The sequence below is a fragment of the Anomalospiza imberbis genome, chromosome Z (assembly GCF_031753505.1).
Source record: "Anomalospiza imberbis isolate Cuckoo-Finch-1a 21T00152 chromosome Z, ASM3175350v1, whole genome shotgun sequence".
NCBI classification, from domain to species: domain Eukaryota; kingdom Metazoa; phylum Chordata; class Aves; order Passeriformes; family Viduidae; genus Anomalospiza; species Anomalospiza imberbis.
The window spans coordinates 22548468-22568139 of record NC_089721.1 but is presented as its reverse complement, the minus strand read 5'-3'; the positions used below and the strand labels follow the sequence as shown (position 1 = coordinate 22568139).

General features: G+C 33.8%; 1 protein-coding gene across 4 annotated transcripts in view; it reads right to left on the bottom strand.

Moving 5' to 3' along the window:
• Positions 1–806: 806 nt before the first annotated feature.
• Positions 807–19672, bottom strand: part of AP3B1 (adaptor related protein complex 3 subunit beta 1) — a 154190-nt gene continuing 135324 nt past the window's right edge. For 3 of the 4 annotated variants that reach the window (XM_068176113.1, XM_068176110.1, XM_068176112.1), the window contains exons 25-27: positions 19454–19551; positions 14127–14265; positions 807–1555 (exon numbers count right to left, since the gene is read on the bottom strand). In XM_068176113.1, the coding sequence (XP_068032214.1) occupies positions 1402–1555; positions 14127–14265; positions 19454–19551 (391 nt within the window). In that variant the 3' untranslated portion in view covers positions 807–1401. Of the gene's footprint in view, positions 1556–14126; positions 14266–18268; positions 18306–19453; positions 19552–19672 lie in introns of all 4 variants that reach the window. The other variant, XR_010994344.1, reaches the window with a different exon arrangement.

The window sequence follows — 19672 nt, the reverse complement described above, 5'->3', positions numbered from 1 at the left end:
TAAATTTTAATAAAAAATTTGGAAGAATTTAGTGTGAAGCATGACAACATTTTTGAAAACGCAGAATTTTGTATAATTCTAAACTAGAACAGCACTAGTTGGGCATCTAAGGACCATGCAAAGGTCCTGATGACAGAGAAAGGTTACACTTATTCAAGTATCTTCCCTGTAGCAGAGCCATGAGTTACTAGGAAAAAACATTTTGGAAGTGAGGAGAACTGATAAGAAATGAAAAGGCTCAGCATTTTACATACTGCCATGTAACCAGAATGTGAAGGGAAGGTCAAAATCAGTGACCTGACAAAATCACTGAGCTGTACCAAAAAAACCAGGTACACCAACTGGTGCAAGGCTATTGGTCTTCTGTGGCTTAGCTCAGTTGATATGGCTATGAATTCCTCTCTGCCTCAAGCCCTCATTTATACAAAGTTGGGAAATGTTTTAGTCTAGTTTGCAAAAAAAATTTGAAATAAAGCTGAACTATTCATTAAGCTAGATGACAGTATTTGCCACAACAGTCTAACAATCAGTATTTCATTTAATACAAATTTGAACAATTCAATCAGTATTTTATGAGCAGGCCAATTTGAAAATAGGCAGCTGCTGGCTTTGTTTATTAACAAAAATGTAACCGCATAGCAGACAATTATGATAGGAGCACAAACACTGGCTACTTTTGCAAGAACAGTTTGCTGATATGTGTATAGTGCCCACCTCATTTGTATTTACTTTAGTTAACCAGGTATATACAATACCAGCATGTCTGTTATCAATTTTCTACCAAAACAAGAAAGAGGGAGCCTCTGTTCATAGCCACTACTTTATTAGCATCTTAACAAAATATTTGGGAAAATGACAGTAGGTAGGAACAATTTTCTCAGTAGATGACTTCAGGTTTACAAGCATTTCTAGAAAACTATTTTGCTGTACTTACTGTGTTTTTACACACCAAAATTCTCTCTGAACCACATACTTGTTGTGTATGTTGCTGGAACCCACCTGTCATTTGAACTCAGTTTTCAAGCAGTGTGATTTCCCTTGAACTTTACTACCTAGTATTTGTCCACTATGGAGGGGAGTGGAAACTGATGGGGAAGGAAGGTAGTGGGGGAAGGGAAGAGAGAGGGAAGGACTAGGGTAGAACAAATGGGAAATACATTTAAAAGCGCAGATAACTGACAGTAAAATATATGTTCTTTGGTTAGCAAGCAGAAAAAAAGGAAAGGACTTGCATACATGATAGATACGCACTAGCATTCTAAAGCAGAAGACAAGAATGTCAAGAGTGTATTCTTTCCCCACTGCCAGATGGAAGGGCTATTATTATAAATGAAAGGCAGCAGTAGTGGATGCCAGGCACTTTTGTTGTGTGCCAGATTCTGAAGTCCAGATGTAAGCAGGTTACCCCTGGGACAGGACAGGCTTCAGCTCCCGCAGCAGAACAGAACCAATCACAGTTTTCTCAGTGTTTATGATGAGTTGTGCTGTAGAGCTCCCCTTCAGCTCCACTGTGACTAACATCAGTGACCCACTGTGCATAGTCTTAGCTGCAAACCTAGAGGGGAAAGGAAAAATAAAAAAAGAAAAAATCACTGAGGATCTTAAGGTTAAAGATCTTAAGGCTAATGTTTCTTTCTGCAAGAGTTAAATGAGCTCAAATATAATAAAATACTTCTAAATTCATTAATGCATTTCAGGGGATAAACCATAAAACCTCCCATAAATTCTTCAAACATAATTTATGTAAATATTTTTGCATTTTATAAGGGCAAAGAAGTATCATGCAAAATTTTGTGCTTAGTAGTACAAACTAAATCTTATTTAAATAATTTTTAATATAAATATTGATTCTTCAGTTCATCTACAATATTCATACACACTGACAACCTGACTACAGCTGTATAGAATTTTCCAAATATTTTCATTAGTTAGTGCCCCAAAGACAATACAACTATGTTAAATGCAGTAGAACACATACAAAAAGCCAAACTGTTGTACTTACTGAAATATGTCTCCTCCTGTAATCCCAAAATTAATTCAAACTAAAACCAGTCAAAATTATAAATATACAAAAAAAATCCGTTTCAAATGACAGTAGCAGCAAGATGGAGTTATTCTGTGAATTTATCTCCAAAATCATAAAAATGTGGCCAATATTTTTAAACATTTTATAATTATTAAAAATCCTACAAAGGAAATAAAAAGCTACCAACAAATCAGACAGACAAAAGTTAGGACTAATGCCCCATTACTAAATTCCAAGACATGAAGAATCCACTAATTACATGGAATTAAAAGCAAAACTAGCCTTTTAAGCACCACAATTGACTGAAAAGCCATTTTAGGCACAATGAACTTCTGTCAATCCTGTTAATTCATTCTGTGTGCAGAGCCAGGCCCAAGAGACAGGAAGCAAGAGGATGGCAACAGCGTCCATCTTTCCATCTTCCACAAGGAGCACAACATGCTCTCCCCCTTTCTTGGTTACTTCTCAACAACAAAGTTGCTGCACATGGGCTTTTGAAAACACTAACAAGTGTAGAGCAGGTCTGTGACCCTGTCTGACCCCACTTTGCAGGGCCAATCTCCCCTCCTCTTTCTGAATGACACGTGTCTGAATCAGAGCCATCTGCCTCAATTTGCGCAACATCTTCAGTCACAATAGGACCCAGTTAGCCCTGACAACAGCTCACAATACAGAAAAATCAAACTGCTGCGCTGACAGCACGCTGTGGGCTATTCAAGAGCAAACCAACTGGTCAGTGTCTCCTGTCTGACAATCAGCATGGGCCTTGCAAAGCGCCTACCCAAACCCTTGGGGATCTGTTTAATTACCATCAACATAAAGGAGGGAGTTTATCAGGAGATACTCAAAAAACTTCACTCCAGACTTAATTAAAATATTAGCCACTTAAGCAGGAAGCAGGTTCTTTTTAAACGAGAAGTAATTTCTTTTTTTTTTTCTTTTTAAACTAAGCATATCAAAATCTCATAACACATTATACTAATTAAGGAAACATGGAGCACTTTTCTAATGTCACCCCTCACAGGTCAATCTGTTTCTTTTGTCTGGATTACAGATATATTCAAAGACCTCTCTTTTTAATAGAAGGTTATAAAACAATATTACTACTACAAAAATTACCTACTTAGCTAGTTATATCAATGATTTCATCTATTTATGCAGCAAGGTAGAAGATGACTATTTCTCTTGTTGACTTCAACAGGGGGATAATTATAGAAACAATAGTCTTATTAGTCACTTTATTTACTTAACAGTTGTGTCTTGGGACAACACAGAAGCAGATTATCTCTGAGTATGCACATAAATAGGTTGCTAGTTGGCACTCCTGCTGTGCTTCATAGCCCCGAGGCTTGATTTTACCCTATTTCATGAAAAGCTGAAAGTGATACAAAATCAGCGTTCTGGGAAAGCCAAGGTGGTCCAAAGCATGAGAAATTAGTTTTGTGCTGATATTTTTACATGTGAATTTGCAAAATCACTTAGGGGATCAATAGTACTTTTCTATAGCCCTGAACAAACCACACAGAATCAGTAAAATGTGAGTTTGCATGTGGTTTGCAATATGCAAAGTGCCTGATACTCAGGTAATTTTACACGGTGTTAATACACATAACTAGCAGCAGCTAATGAGCTTCTATCCATGGTCATTGATATGGGGGTCAGGAATTGCTCAGTGAAGGAAGAATTGGACCGCAACAGGAAGACTTATTTCACCATTAAAAATGCATGTCTAGAAAAGAACCACTCATTGGGCTTACTGCTGCTTGGAAACAAAAATCTGTTCCTAATAATAGGGAATATAATCTAGTTTCTAAGGAGATTTATAAATACACTTATATAATCTGTAAAACTGAATAAGTTATAACAGGATGAAGCAGTTTGCAGTAGCAGTAAAACCAGTTTGTCAGTTATTTAGATGTTTTAAAAATACTGAAACACTGTTGTTGAAGGATTTAGTTAATAGCTGGTTTTTCAACTAAATACATGCTACTGCATTTATATGCTAACTCTTACATTAAACCATCACGAATTTTCCAAAAGATGTGTTGTGCTCAACTAAATACCTAGAGAAGCCTAGAAAGCCATGAAAAAATCTCTCAGCAGCAAAAATATTCATCACTAATAACATGTGTTCACTCTCAATGAGAAACTTTCATTTTCCCCATGAGGTCAGTAATAATTTTTCACTTTGTAGGTTAGAATTTGAATTAAAACCAAACAAAAATCCCTAAACCAAATAAAACCAAAAAGGACAATAAACCAACAAGAAATCTTTGGATTTAATAAGCCTTGAAAACTGCACTGTGATACATGTACATCTAGGATGTACATTGATCGATTGCAGGTCCAAAAGAATGAATTTGTCCTGTGGACAACTCTAAACGTAAGACATATATTATGAGCATGGTTCTGTTGCAACAAAGGATCCATCCATAAATATAAAAAAATTCCAAACAAACAACAAAAATAAACCCAAAAAAACAAAGCAAATGAGAATACATCCAGAAAACAAATCCAAATATTTACTAATAGCTTCAAGATGGCTGTTTCTGGTATGATGCAGTATTTAATTCTGTGATAATATTGATTCTAAACCTGATTTTACATCATTAAAATATTCACGAACATTTACAGCTGTTCATATTTTTCCCATTTAAAAAAATCAAGAAAGATTAGAACAAAACAATATGTGAAATATTTGCATATTCTGAATGTTTACAATTAATTTTTTTAGAAAGAATGTTAAATATTCTGAGCATATGTGACATGCAAAAAAAGAGGAGTTAATATATTATTTTTATATAAATATAGTACCTGTCATTGGATAAGGAAATACACAGTAAGAATAAAATTCAACACCAATAAAGTACTATGTATTTTTAGAAAGTAACTTGGTCTTTCAGGAGTTAAAAATAAAGTACACAGTCTCAGTGACTTCCAATGAAAATAAAATTTATTCATTATAACCATACAGAAAATTTTGATATACAGTTGATATCAAGAGAAAACACAGAGTATCAGATACTACAATGTGACAGCATTTGCCAAACACTGATTTTGCAATGATGCCTAGTCTGAATACAGACTGCGAGTAATTTTCTCTTTTTTTGTAGACAAAATATAGCTACTATAAGGAGATGCACTTTTTTTGGGGAAAGATTCTGAAAATTTCAGTGGCAGTGAATATACAGCAGCAGACTAACTCACTTAAAATCTGCAAAATAAGTGCAAATCGGGATATTTACAGCAGAGCCGGGTTCGTTACGCATAATTCAACAGCATTAAAACACACTCTCTCCTGTCCAGTGCTTTTCTTCCTCTTTGACTTTTCTATTCAAGCTAAATTTTCTTCTTTTTCTGTTCTACTGCTTACCACAAATAGTGACAATGGCCCATGGAGGCTGAAACTTTTTTTTCCTCCGCCCTTTCTTTAAATCTTGTGCATGAAGCCTTCAATTGCTGTCTGCTGAAGCAGACAGAATCCTATTAGTAAGGAAGACAATCAGAAGATGCAATGCCCTGCCCTAGCTGTAGAAAAATAATTAGTCCAAAGCTGACAAATGTGTAATCAAGTTATGCAATGAATATATTCAAAGGGGAAAAAAATACTGCTGTGAACTATTCTTCAATTTGGAAATATAAGAATAACTACAAAGGAGCTTCCAGCATGTCAACTGGACAACGAAGATACTTACATTTATAGTTTCAGTACTCTGAATCATCCTATTGCTCTGCTATGCACAGATTTCACCTTATAAATAACTACTCATCTAAAAATTGGCTACTTGTATTTATTTGTATTAAAAAAAATTACTTGTATTCATTCTCTGAGTAAGCCTTAGAAGGTGAAAAGGAAGTATTTGGGTATTAGCTCTGACCTGGGGATAGAGAGAGCTTAATACTAAAACTGTAAGCACAAATATACCCACAAAAAGAAGAAACTTAATCTGGTGATTTTCACATTGGTTACTACTAATAAAATTTGATTACTAGTTATCTTAAAAATCATATTATGATAATGTGACTTTCTTTTTCCCTTCAAATTTAATGCAATTTTAACACTATCTTTGAACAAATTGTTCAAAATACCTAACTCATTAAAACAATGTCATTATTTTCCAACATTATCTATTTTTCCAGGGGGTATAAAATAACAAAATTGTAAAATAAATTGTGGTCAAATGTACATATTGTTACCATGTTTATTTGTATTGCCTAAATAGATTATGAGTCTGTCCTCAGTTTCCAGTAAGCAGCTACACTGTACCTCTAACAGAAATGCAGAAATGCAAGTGAGTAATATGAATTTACTGTCCAATACATAGCACTACTCCACATGTTCAAAAAGATGCTGCGTGAACTTTTGATCATCTTCCAAATTTATCATTAGTTTAGAAATATCAACATTTTAATATGTAGGTATTTATATCTCCTTCCCTAAATTTCAATGAGCTAAGAGCTTGAATCAAAATATTTGGTCCTCCCACCTTGAAAATTCTAATTGTAATACTTGATCTAATTTGTTTTTTCATATACTTCACTCTTTCTTTTTTTTTTTTCCTATAGAATTGGACATTTAATATGATACATGCTTGAGAATTATACTCAGACTATTTTTAAAACAGATTATAAATTTTAATTTACAGGAAAATTATTTGATTTCAAGAAAGCAGATTATTTTATAGAAAGATATTAAAATATTAAATATTAAATATTCAGAGATATTTACAATCAAAGACAGTCTTCTGCTCAGTTAGTTCTTAAAGTGTTAAGCATTTTCTGTTTAAATAACTGGCTCAAAGGGCTCCTGTTTGTTTTTCAAAGAAAACGCTGCACATATTTATCACTTTATACCATTCAGATACAAAAGCAGTGCTGTCCTCTAGTGGACAGCAAATAAGCCAGGCTAGAACAATCTGTTTTCATCAACAGCATATCTAACATGACTCACTCATATACTTTTAATGTTAAGACCAAATTTAATTTCCTAAAGTTATTTAAAATTTTTGCAATTTGCAGATAGGTTCCTTAATACAATAATATATCTACAGTGTTAAGGGCATTAAAATCATTCTGTGTGAAGGCATTCTCTTGATCAAGTATTTTACACCAGTTAATTAAAATCTTGATATGATGATAACACATGAAAACAGTATTAGTATACACAGGATTCTTTTGTTAGTAGAGAAAAGATTTTGAGGTTTTGGAACATTGGGATTTGATTAAGGATTTGATTAGGCTTGATTAAGGAATAATTGTAATAGGAAGAGTAATATGAGGAACTACAGAATGAGTACTTTCATACTTAAAAAATTCAGTTTTGTTTTCTTCTATTAATAAAAAAATTAACCTAAGAATAGTTACTAAGCAGAAAGACTTCTAGTCCTGCCTGTTTAAAGAAATACAAATGGTTAGCCTAGCTGGGCTTTTTTTTTTTTTTTTTTTTTTTAAACAAAGAAAACAAAACCAAATCCCCAAAAACATAAAGCTGGAATTACTTCCACCATAAAGCAAGAAAACAATACGAGTTTACAAATCCTGCTTAAAATAAAGGGTGAAATAACTGTGGACATGGATATACTATTCCATTTAAAATTCTGTCTCCTACAGGTAAAGACGACCAGAGAAGCTATTTTGCTTAGGTTATTTAGGTCTCTAATTAATTCCTACTTGAGAGATTAGGAAGCAAAATCAAAGCTGCATGCCTGTTACAAGTTTATTTATGCAGCTGAAGCTGAACCCACTGAAGCTTTCTAGAAGAGTAGAAAAGGAAGACTGAGCCCCATAGCTAAGGAACTACAGAAGCAAAACAGTCTTAGGTAACTGCATCAAAGGAGCTACTTTGCAGGAGCAGAGGTTGATTTCACTTCCTTGGAGCTCTCCAAGAGTCTAATTGCTTAGTAAAAAATCTTAGAACAGGTGTGCTTGCACACAGCACAGAAAAGGCCTTTAAAAAAGTCTTTGTGGATTTATAGATCTGTTTATCAGCTACTGACAACATATACTTGGATTCAAGTGAATAACTATAAAGAATTTATATTTCTCAGAAATGTATACATTATGCTTATCCTCAATAGATGGGTATTTTCCTTTCCAGCAGATCCGGTTGTTAGTTATGTTAAGGTGATGGGGTCTGATTACTAACTTTCTGCCTTAGAATTCTTCCAAATTTAGTGCAAATTGCAAGATGACATACACAGAAAAATTTTCCAAGTGGACCCCATTTGATAGAGTTCAGTTCAATACAAATGCACCTACATAAACATGCCATTGCATACCTTTTCTCCCCACATTAATTACTGCTGGATTAAAAAAGATGTGGGGAGGATAACTGATTACTAAGCACAACATTCTCTAGTAATCAAAACTGTCTGTAAACAAAACCCTCTTTCCTTTGATAATCAGTCTGCCAATATTCTATAAATGGGACATGACAGGTTGCAAAATGATAAAAAGGGGTGAATACAACTGGACTGTCAAGCTGATGCATGGGGTGAGAAATAAAGGCTAGTGAAACACAGTTTGGATTTCTGTATTTTCTGGATTTAAAACATTTTTTGCAAGTTTCTACATTTGGTGTCATTTTCATATTATTCAGAGTATGAATTCTCACCAATTGCAGTGTGTCTACTGTCATAATAAATTATTTACACAGTATGTTTCTGATTTTGCTAAAGGGTAGCAACACAAGCCTCCACAAGACAGGTGAACAGTATTTTACATCTTGTTCAATAATTGCTTATTCAAGAAATCAGGTAGTTAGGGGTACACTACTGTCATACTATGGACAGCAAGCTCTGAAGAAACTACCATATCTATGTGGTTCAGTGAACTGTCCTTAAAAATGTAGGTCTCAGAACTGCACAGTCACTGCACGCACTGCAGTGCTTGAGCTAGATTAGACCTGCCCCAGCAATGAGCAACAGTGCTGTTTCATGCTTTTTTGTTTAAAACTTAGCTTGCTTGCTGCTAATTCAGGTGTCCACTATGACACCACGCTAAGAGATGCGAATCCTTCCTCTACAAGTCCTGGTCATGTCTAGAAAGAAGAGATGGCTGTTAGTATTGCCACTTTTCGTGACTGTAATGGAGAAAGACATTAAAATCTCTGCCTTAAAATGTGAAATGGCTGTTCTGAAGCACTTTAGAGCTTCGTTGTTGAAAGAGATTTCATTTTCTCCAAAACCTCAGATTGTCCTATACTGGGTTGTTGAAATTATAGAATTGACCATGTGAAATTTGAGGACTGAAATGAATGCTGTCGTGTGTCTCAGAGTGCAGGTCAATGCTTACAGCCATTGTGATGAAACGTAGAACAGAGAAATGTATATGACACCATACTTACTTTCTAATCCTGCTACTTCCTGTTTGCAATTGAGGATTCCTTCCAGAATACACGAGCAGCAACAAACTAGTGCAATGGACTATTAAATAAGTTGAGGTCAACTAAACTTCATTCTTCATTATCCACCCTACTAGCTTATGAGTTTTATCTCACTGGCTGATTGGGCAATGCACAGGTAGTCTTCAAGAATGAAAAAAGTGGAAAAGATGATCTATCTTGCACCACTTTTAGAGCCACAGTCATTGAAGTAAATAATATTCTGTAGTACGATGCATCCCATTTAGGAAATGCTTTGGGAAGTAGAAGGTAGCTGAAGACAGCCTGATTCTCCATCCCATTGCAAATTATACTCTGACGTCAATGGAAGCACACAAGTATAAAACAAAATGAGAGTGAAGAAGTAAATCCAGTTTGTGATCTTTGCTCTGAACAGATTTTTCTGCCATATGCTGCTGCCAACACTTTATAAGCTTTGCACAATATTTTTGTTGGTAGTGTGAAAAAACACCTTCTATGTGTGTTTCCATTACTTTTTTCCCAAGCCAATTTAGCCTGAAACACCTCCTCTTCATGCATAGAGCCTTATGTAATAGTAGAAAATATTTTGATACTTTCTAGAGGATTATGAGAGTATTCAAGTCTTTATAAGATTCAAGTCTGCAACTAGCCTTTTCATTCTATCACCATCTGTTATGTTTTGCTATAATCAAAGTGAAGCAGATGATGACTACCTACACTTGTAGGAGATGAAAATGAGTAAAAGAGGAAGAGACCTGGGGACCTTTTAGAATATTCATCTGAGAAGAATAAGCAACACATTGAAAGTAACACTAGCATGAAGGGCATTTCTGGGTAAAAAAGGCTTGTGTCAGTTAAATACAGTATGACTGAAAATCTTGAACAATGCCTTCATCTCATCATATTTTGAAATAGAACAGCCTGGATTTCTCTTTTTGTTGTTGTTGTTGTTGTTGTATCTAAAGCAATGAATGTTACTGCCCAAGTAGAGACCAGGAGCTCAAGTGATGTTCTATAGAAGAATCAACTTTGAGGGAATAAATGTATTCCATTATGTACCCTCTTAATAGGCTTTCTCCACTGACAAGAAACAGCAGACATATTTCAACTGAAAAGTACTTGTTCCCTAAAGGTAGTTATTCAGAGTGACCTAATTCCCTGCAGGAACAAATACTTTCAGTGTCTTTGTCTTCAGATATTCAAACAGTGCCCTCAGCTGTGGTCTGAACCAAAAGACAGCTTGGTGCCTTTGCTGACTCATTGAAATCACTTTATCAACATCAAGTAACAGTTCTTAGAACATTAAAAGAGCAATAGATATTCCAACAATTATGCTAATCAGTCTTCTAAAAAATATTTTAAGAAAAAAAAAAAGGACTCTTCTTTCAGAAGTTTTCATATTTAAGAAAACACATTTCCCATTCAAGAAAATCTCTCATTTGAAATGCATTTCATATTCTTGCTTCCAGTAGAAGCCTTTTAAAATTGAAATAATGTTTCCACTTACTAGCAAAAGCAAGAAAGATCAATACATAAAATAGCTAAATCCTATTGAGAACATGTAAATACATGTTGTCTTACAAGGCCCTGTAATGTAAGCCCTTGAATAAACTCCATTGAAGATCAGGTAACTACTCTAAAGGAAGTAAAATAGTACAGAAAGTTTATTTCTCAAATAATAAATACTAACCTGCACCTTTGTCTGCTGATATCTATGTCTACTATACGCTACTGAGTTTAAAATTTTTGCAACTATCATTTTAAATAAAAACTGGTCAGAAAAGACAGTTTAGAGCAGAATCAACTATGTCACCTGACATATTGTTCCACATTCATTGAACAGTTAAATTATTACACTGTAACTAAGTACACAAATTTAGTAGTGACATGGTAAAGAGAGAAAAGAAATGCATATAAGAAAGTGTTGCTAGATTGTCATATGCTCAGATATAAGCTAATGTATTTGGCATTTGTTTTCACTTATTTCGTTTTTCTTTGGTGACTGTATATATGTTGATATTTATTTCAAGTATTTACTTCCAAATCTTCATTATATTTGCTCTAAGTGTTTTTAATTGGTGCAAAAATAAAATCCTAATAGGGGTATTAATTTAAGGACCAGTAATTGGATTCCACCAGCATGACAACATCTTCAGCATGAATGTGAATATGTTTAGACTGAAAGAAACCATGAAACACACCTGTTCATGTCCATTAGATACTCTTGCACTTGTATTAAACTGTACAATTTCATTTTGAATGAGTATATTGCATTACCAGGCAATACAAATTTTTTGGCATTAGCCATCATTAAGCAGCAATATTCAAGTTGGGGATGACCAACTGATAGGTTAATATAATTTATGCTGCACAATGCAGTAACGCCAATTAAAAAACAGTACTTATTTTTCTGTATAAAAAGGCTTCTTCCCAGAAGTCAGCTGAAGTAGTCCTCACAGACCAGTATGATGAACTAAAAGTTTTTGGACATAATTTTTTTCTGCAATATCATTTGCAATAAAACAAGACAAATGACAATCCTGTAAAAAAGTAGAAAATTCATTTTAAATGCATTTTATTGAATCTGTAAGTGTTTAGACAAGATAATAGATACTGTTCGTTTTATTATCCTGAAATTTTGTGTCAAATATAAGTCACAATTCTTGTATCCATCACTTCTGACAGAAGAGATTTGATTTTTGTTTCCTCTCATGACAGAGTTCATTTAACCCAAACATATGTTTACCTTAGATACATATATATATATATATATATATATATATATACACATGTATATATAAAGTATTTTGGTAATTTTTTTCAGCATTTGGAAAGCATTATTTATCTAATATCTATCTCAAATATTCATTAATGAGAATCTTGGATTTACTTTAATGATGAATCATTACTGTTTCAAAGACTATCAGGTATATCACAGTATTAATTAGGTAATGTTCCTGCTCAGTAAAATCTAGGTGGAATTATGACTACATAATATTTGTGAACTCCATTTACTTATGCTGAAGGAAACAAAGGACTGCTTTCCAAATGCTTGTCAACTGCTGGGCATTTCTTATAGGCTACTTAAATTGTTATAAACTATTTGTTTTGCTTGATGGATTATTCTGTAGTCTATTCTATAACTATTGTATCAGACTGAAAACATTGTATTTTGAATCTAAAAATTAAAAGAAGATTTCAGAATTTTCTGAAGCACTCTGAATACTTCAGCTTGTCCCAAACATGCTTTTAAGCACCGTCTCTGAAGGAGTGTACCCAACAGTAAGTGCATCTTCAATATATTTACTGTTGGTTATAGACTCTGCTGTAGAAAACTTCCTTTAAAAGAAACCAAAAGAGCAAATGAAAACACCATCAAATTAGAAACTTATCTACAACCAGGAAACGTGTGGCTGAGCTAGGAGCTAGGCTATTATTTTAGGGAGCCTTTTTGAGACTCAGTCAACAAAACAATCCATGCCTATGTGATAAGTCTCAGGTGATAGATAGGGTAAAGATGGAGAGCACCTGTAGGCAGCAGACACTTCAGTCTCTCTTGATTGACACTCTCACCTAGTCTTTGAATTGATGTTGAGAATACAGGCTATACAGGTCCCTCAGGGATGCAACAAATGAGGACTCTTTCATGGAGGATCAGGTGTCAACAGTGACAATCATTTCAGTGCAATTGCACTAGCTGTGCCATGTTTTTATGGTGAAACAGAATTTTGTCATTAACCGTATCAAATACATAGGAAAATCCAGCTGGGTTAATGTTAATGCAATGCAATACAAATGCCCAGTAATGCAAAAGAGACTACATCCAACAATATCAGGTTATTAATCTCATGTAGGCTACAGCATTCTCACCCTTTCAAACAGCCATCTCATTCAGCAAAATTTCAAAGAAAAACACTGTTGTTTTCTTTAAAAGAAGATACTTTGCTTTTATTGAATAGCAAAATTCAGGGAACTAGAGATAATTCAGAATTTAGTGAACAGTTTTAGTAGCTGGTAAGAGAGATGTATTTGTTTTCTTATTTCAAGACCAGATTAACCTGTTTGTTCCTGCCACAAGTGAGAAGCCATACAGATTCACAGGACTAAATATTTTGAATCAATCACATTAAAAGCTGTCATTAACCAACAATTGCATCAATTCCACTGACATTCTGTATTACAGCATTTGAATGGAGTGAAATGGATAAATCTACTGGAAATTTGACAGGGCCAATGACTTTCTTGGCTGATAACTGCTTTTGTTTGCAGATATATATATATATGTATATTTATATATATATACAGGAAAGTAAAAAAATAATGTAGTAAAAGAAGTTGCTCCTCATACATGATAAAACTAGAGTAGTTTTATGTTTCCCATAAAACTACTATGGGAAACAGAAATAGAAGTTAAAAAATTCCCAAAAGCCTTCTTGAAAGTACTGTGCTCTAAAAGACTACCTCTTCCCTTTGAAACAAAACAAGGAATGGACAATTTCCTCTACCTGTGTACAGTAAAGTCTAGACACTTCTATACACACTCAAATAACAAGCTGCAGAGTATTTAGTCTCAAGTTACTATCTGCTTAGTATTATGTATTTCAATATAATTTGGTACCTTCTCCCTTAGAGGTATAGGTAATAAAATTTTCCCTAATATTATCAAATGTTGATGAATTTTGAACTAACAAATTAATATTCAAAGATAATCATACTTTAAATAACATACAATCTTACCTGTGTATGTTATCTTGACCAGAAGGGACTACACCCAGGTTTGCTGCTTTCACTACTCTCTCAATTATTACAAGTCTAGTAGAGTTCTGTGGAGCAACAGCTATTGTAGTAGATGTCTCATTCATTCCTGTCAGCACTCCTGAAACATTAAGTATTTCATTATGAATACACTAAGATTTGCTTGCTTATTAAGCATTAAACCCAAATAGTAGACATCTAAACAAAAAAAAAAAAAAACATTAAAAGTTAGATCATTTATTGAGAAAACAATTTCATAAGAACTCACATAATTACCTTACTTTAATGTCTTACTTGCAATAACCTATTATCAGAAACAAATTAGTAATAGCTGAACAATGACATGTGTGATACTAATGCAACTGAGAAACCAAGGCAGTTTTTTCTCATAGAAAGCTTAATTTAAAAGAAGAATGCAAATGCAGAAATTAAATATTAAGTAAGACTGATTTCGACAGGTCCAGCTTAGGTAAGAACACATACAAAGATCCGTTATAATCTTTCTATCATGCATTTAATTATAATTCCATATCCAATTGCTAAAAATGATCTTTAAATTCAGATAGTAGTAACTGGTTCAATTTAGTTATTTAAGAGAAAGTTATTTAAGAGAAGGCACATTAGAAACTGGTAAATTCAGTTAGTATCCAGCTCTCTAAAATAACAACATAAGCTATTTGATTTTAATATGACTGCAAAATGGAACAGAAATATAAAGATTATATCCAAACATATGATGAAGAAAAAGTAAAGAAGGATATGACATTCAAGGACATTTTAACAAAACTCATGCTTTTCTATTAATATCCATTGTTTAGAAGAATGATTCGTTGGATGCTCGTGTTGATTAAAACACAACAGTAACTACAACTTAACACTGTGTGTGCCTTTTTACAGTATGTTCAGAAGCTGAAAATGCAGACAAAGGAGCACGATACTTCAGGCAGAAATATGAAGCATCTGAAGGAACACTAACAATGAAAACAATGTAAAAGTCTCAAAAGGCCAATGTTTTAGGGCTGCATATACAGTTCTAACCCAGAGGAAATACTAGTACCAAGATGCTTAATAGGAACAATTAAAACAGTAAATCCAGCATTTTAATGCCACAGAATGTGCTGCTGTCACAGAATAAGAAATATGAAAGTAAAAATGGAACAGCTGATGAGTAAGTAATAGGATATTTTGAAAGAAAACAAAAATAGGCATTCAACTTTTATAACAATCCGATTTATCTTGAGTTGAACATTCTGTTTCAAATTGTTTAACTATTAGGCAAAAGCTTTACAAACTACATACACAGACTAAAACTGCTTTTAAGCAGACACAGGGACTGACATAACACTGCTGAGAGATATGTGTACTTATTTAGGATTTAAACCTTCTCCATTAAGCTCTACTGAAGAGCAAATGCTGAATAAATGAATGCAACTATGTTTATGTTAAAAGCCTGTTTCCCGCAGCATGTAATTAAAGGAAATGTTGTACAAAGCCAGTACTTTTGTCAAGCTCCTGTAAATGGAAAGACGGATAGCACTCAGAGAAGTGAATGCATTGCTTCATATTTAACCTTAACACTCTTGTCATTAATGGTTTGTCTAACTTGTTCTATAAAAGACAAGGTACTGCTCCATTGAAGTAAAATTAAAAAAATCAACTAAACCATGCTTTTCAGAACAGAAGATTCATTATCGTCAACTAATGTATTGGCATAAAGCAAAGTAACATCCTATCAAGTAAGGCACACATTCAATCTGCTTTTTCACCCCCCTTTATTTTTAACTCATGCTGTTTTATTGTTATAGGCAATTTGTACCACTCAGCATGACAGTGTAAACTGAATCAAGATTAATTTACATGCAAAAGAACACTTAGGAGAGCAGCGTGGTAAGCAAATGTATTGTCTCGATTGCTGAGGTGGAAAAAAACCTGGAAATAAAATAGGGTACTCTAATTAAGGAGCATCAAATATGATTGCTTGGGGTAGTCAATGGCCAGAAAATAGTAAATGTCCAACCATTTAAAGAATTAGCATCTTGCTTGTTAGGAAAACAAATTCTATATGTACAATTTTAATAAAATTAGGTAAACTATCTGTTTACTTAACCAAGATTGGGTTTTGGTGTTGGTTTGATTTTTTTTTAATGTTATTCAGGTAAACACTTCCAAAAAAAAGTTTGCAAAATTATTTAAAAACATGTCTCTTGAGAGAAAAAAAAAAATCCTAAAGTAGTTTTAATTGCCTATTTTAAAAACACCATCATAAAAATTCTGTTTAATATCCAGCTACAACAATCACATAACACATTTAATATTTCTTGAAACATAAGAATCCAAGAAATTTCTAGCGTGAGCACAAAGCAGCAATTAGTCTGGGTTAGCCACCTGATATGATGAAATAACTGTATGTATTTTAAATAATAAAAGAAAATTAAATTGGAAAAATTACAATGATGGGTAACAAAGTATGCTAGCCGGCAAGACTAGTCCTATTCTGAACTGAGGGAAAGAGAGTTTTGCAACTGAATTTTGAACACAACAGACAAGTTGAAATCTGGATACAGAGTTCCCAATAGTAAATGTTCCATTCATGCAGAATTCCTGCTACGGCAACTCAACTTTTCATAGGGATATGATGTAAAATAGGGTATAAAATTCTGAGTCCTGAAGGAACAGAAGAAATACTTGAGTAAAAAGGCAAAGAGTGTTTAAAAATGTAATTTTAATCCACTCATTCCAAATTGTCAATCACAACAACCACTAACTCAGCTGCTTCTCTGTGGTACTACTTCACCAGAGGATTCCTGAGTTCAGGAGGGAAGGAAAGGGGAGATGGCGCAGCAAAGCTAAGCAAAGCATGCACAGCATGTGGACAAAAACAGTTTTTGAGGTTCTGCCACTACCACCAGATAATCTTCACAGCCATGAATATTCAATAACCTGTCTGCTCCTCTCTCTTTATGCCATCAGGAAGAAAATGGACATATACAAATGTAACAGACAATGCAAAACAGCAGAGTGTAATTGAGTAAAGATGTGTAGTAATGAATTGTCCTCTACACAGCAGTATAATACCAGCTATTTTCTCTTTAGCATTTGTAATAGGTTACACATGCAATTTAGATGTAAAAATCCTTAAAACCGGTATGTATTTTCATTCTCTTCTTGCATTTCTAATATTCTCCTCATTCCTTCACTTTTTTTTACCTATCTCTATTGGTAGCAAATAAAACCAGGCATCTCCACACACCAACCAAAAAAAAAAAAAAAAAAAAAAAAAGAAAGAAAGAAAAAGCATGACAAGTAAAAAACAAGAAAAACAAGTTATATAAATGAGATTCATTTGGAGAATACAGGCAAATTGAAGTTAAACACAAGCTAGAATAATATATACCAACTTCTAAATTGCCCTGCATTATTTATTATTGTAATTTGGATTTTTCATTTAGCAAGAACACAAAGTAATTCTTCCCATATGCTACCTGTTCCTAGAGCTTTGTAATAAATACTAATGCAAAATGTAGAATTGAGACCTCTGTTACCAAGAATATTCTATATTCTGATACAGCTGATATCCAAAAGAAAAAAGATGCAATAGGAAAGTTTCTTAAACCTGTAGTAAATTTGCCAGCCTGCAAAGTCCTGCATCAAAGAATGAATTCAGGAAGACAGAGCGAGCGATACAGAAATGCCAAGAGACCTTCATAGATTTACAAATACTTCATATAAACAAATTTTCAAATAGCTTTATTCAGAGTAGCCTTTCTGCTCTATTAAACATAGCAAACAGCTGCCAGATTTATTCAGACAAATAATCAACAACCATAGAAGTAAAATGGCAGAAGAAAAAGGAATTTTGGCAACAGCTCCACAGAGGACCACAGCTATTCTCCAAGTACACGTCTATGTGCTCATGGTTCTGTATGGCCAGTCAGGAGGAAAAAAAGCCCTCAGTCACAGTAAAGCATACAAAAACTCTTTTAGAATATCACAAAGCAAGCAAACATAAAAACAGGGAGGGAAGAAGCACAGTAATCTACCTTCTTTTCACTACAACTTCAGCTACAATTTTTAGAAGGGAACAGTTTAAAACAAATGTACCACAGCCTCGTTCAATCACTCACCTTGGTTTGCTGAGCAGGTATAAAGCAGAGAGGCAGGCTTTAGCCAGCAAAGGGTAAGAACAGCAAATGAGTATCATTTGGTTATGAAAACAAAGCACAATCCTAACTTTTCACTGCAGCCATAAGCTTAACTGCAAATGATCTGGACAGTATTTAAACTACTTTCTTAATAATTCAAAAACACAAAAGCAAGAAATACTCAAAAGCAATAACTAATAATAAATAACATTACTCATTGGTGTTCTTGACTGCTTGATGGATATACTGAGTTTCTGAGCCTTACAAAGCAATGAGACAGGATCCCATGGGCATATTCTCATCTCAGTGTGAAGAGACATACACATGTAAATCCCCATACATTGAGATAGATGAATAAACACTACTACATTTGAGTGCATCCAAAATGTAACCACTTATATTTTAAAATATCCAAGAAACATATCCAAATTAAGGACAGCAGTATTGACTATTCCATTTAACACATGCTTAGGTCAAACCTAAGCACAATTTTCTCAAATTATTTTGAATAAAATATTCAAGTTACTAAAACCTCTTATGGGGGTTGCTGTCTGGACTAGTATAAGAGACTTAAATTCTTTGAAAACACAGTATTGGTAGAATGCAGAAGTACAAATAAAATGCCACCATTCTAAAACAGTATTCCAACAAGAGTAGTTTTTTATATATGAAGTGTTTGAAAGTGAAAGGATTAAAACAATCTTCAAAGTAGCTGAGGAATAGGTACATTAACAGTATTGAAAATTAGTATTGAGGAATAGGTACATTAACAGTATTGAAAATTAGTATTGGAATAAAGAATAGTAAAACCCAATGCAATACCAACCAATGTATAAATGGTTCATTTCCTTGAGCAGGCAGCACAAGTTTCTGTTTTACTGCTAGTAGGAAAGGCATTCACACTTCATAATGGGAAGCCAAAACTCCTGAGCTCAAAGACTGTTTTAGGGTAAAGGGTGGGCTTTAACCCTTTAAAGACTGCATCATATCACAGCACATCCTTCTCAAGATATTTTTAAACTACTTAAAATTGTCAGAGTGAATACTAACAGCGGCTAACTCAACCACCTACAATTGGAAGCACTTTTTGTATGCTTGGAAATTGAAAGGCATGCAGTCCGCTTCCCATTCAAGTAAATTTACTGAAGTTGCTGAAGTATTTCTCACCTTGCTCCTTCTTAAAATCTTTCTCTGACATAGTGACAGGCAAGAGCAGTTCTCCAACAGGGGGTTGAATGTTAACATTGAAGTGATCATCCTTTGTGCTAGAAAAGAGAAATTACAGAGAATCAACCAAGTGCTTCAACATAGATTAATAAATATACATATATCAGTTTCAAATTTTCTGTGAAACCATTAAAAAGTGTAAAAACTACCTGTATGATT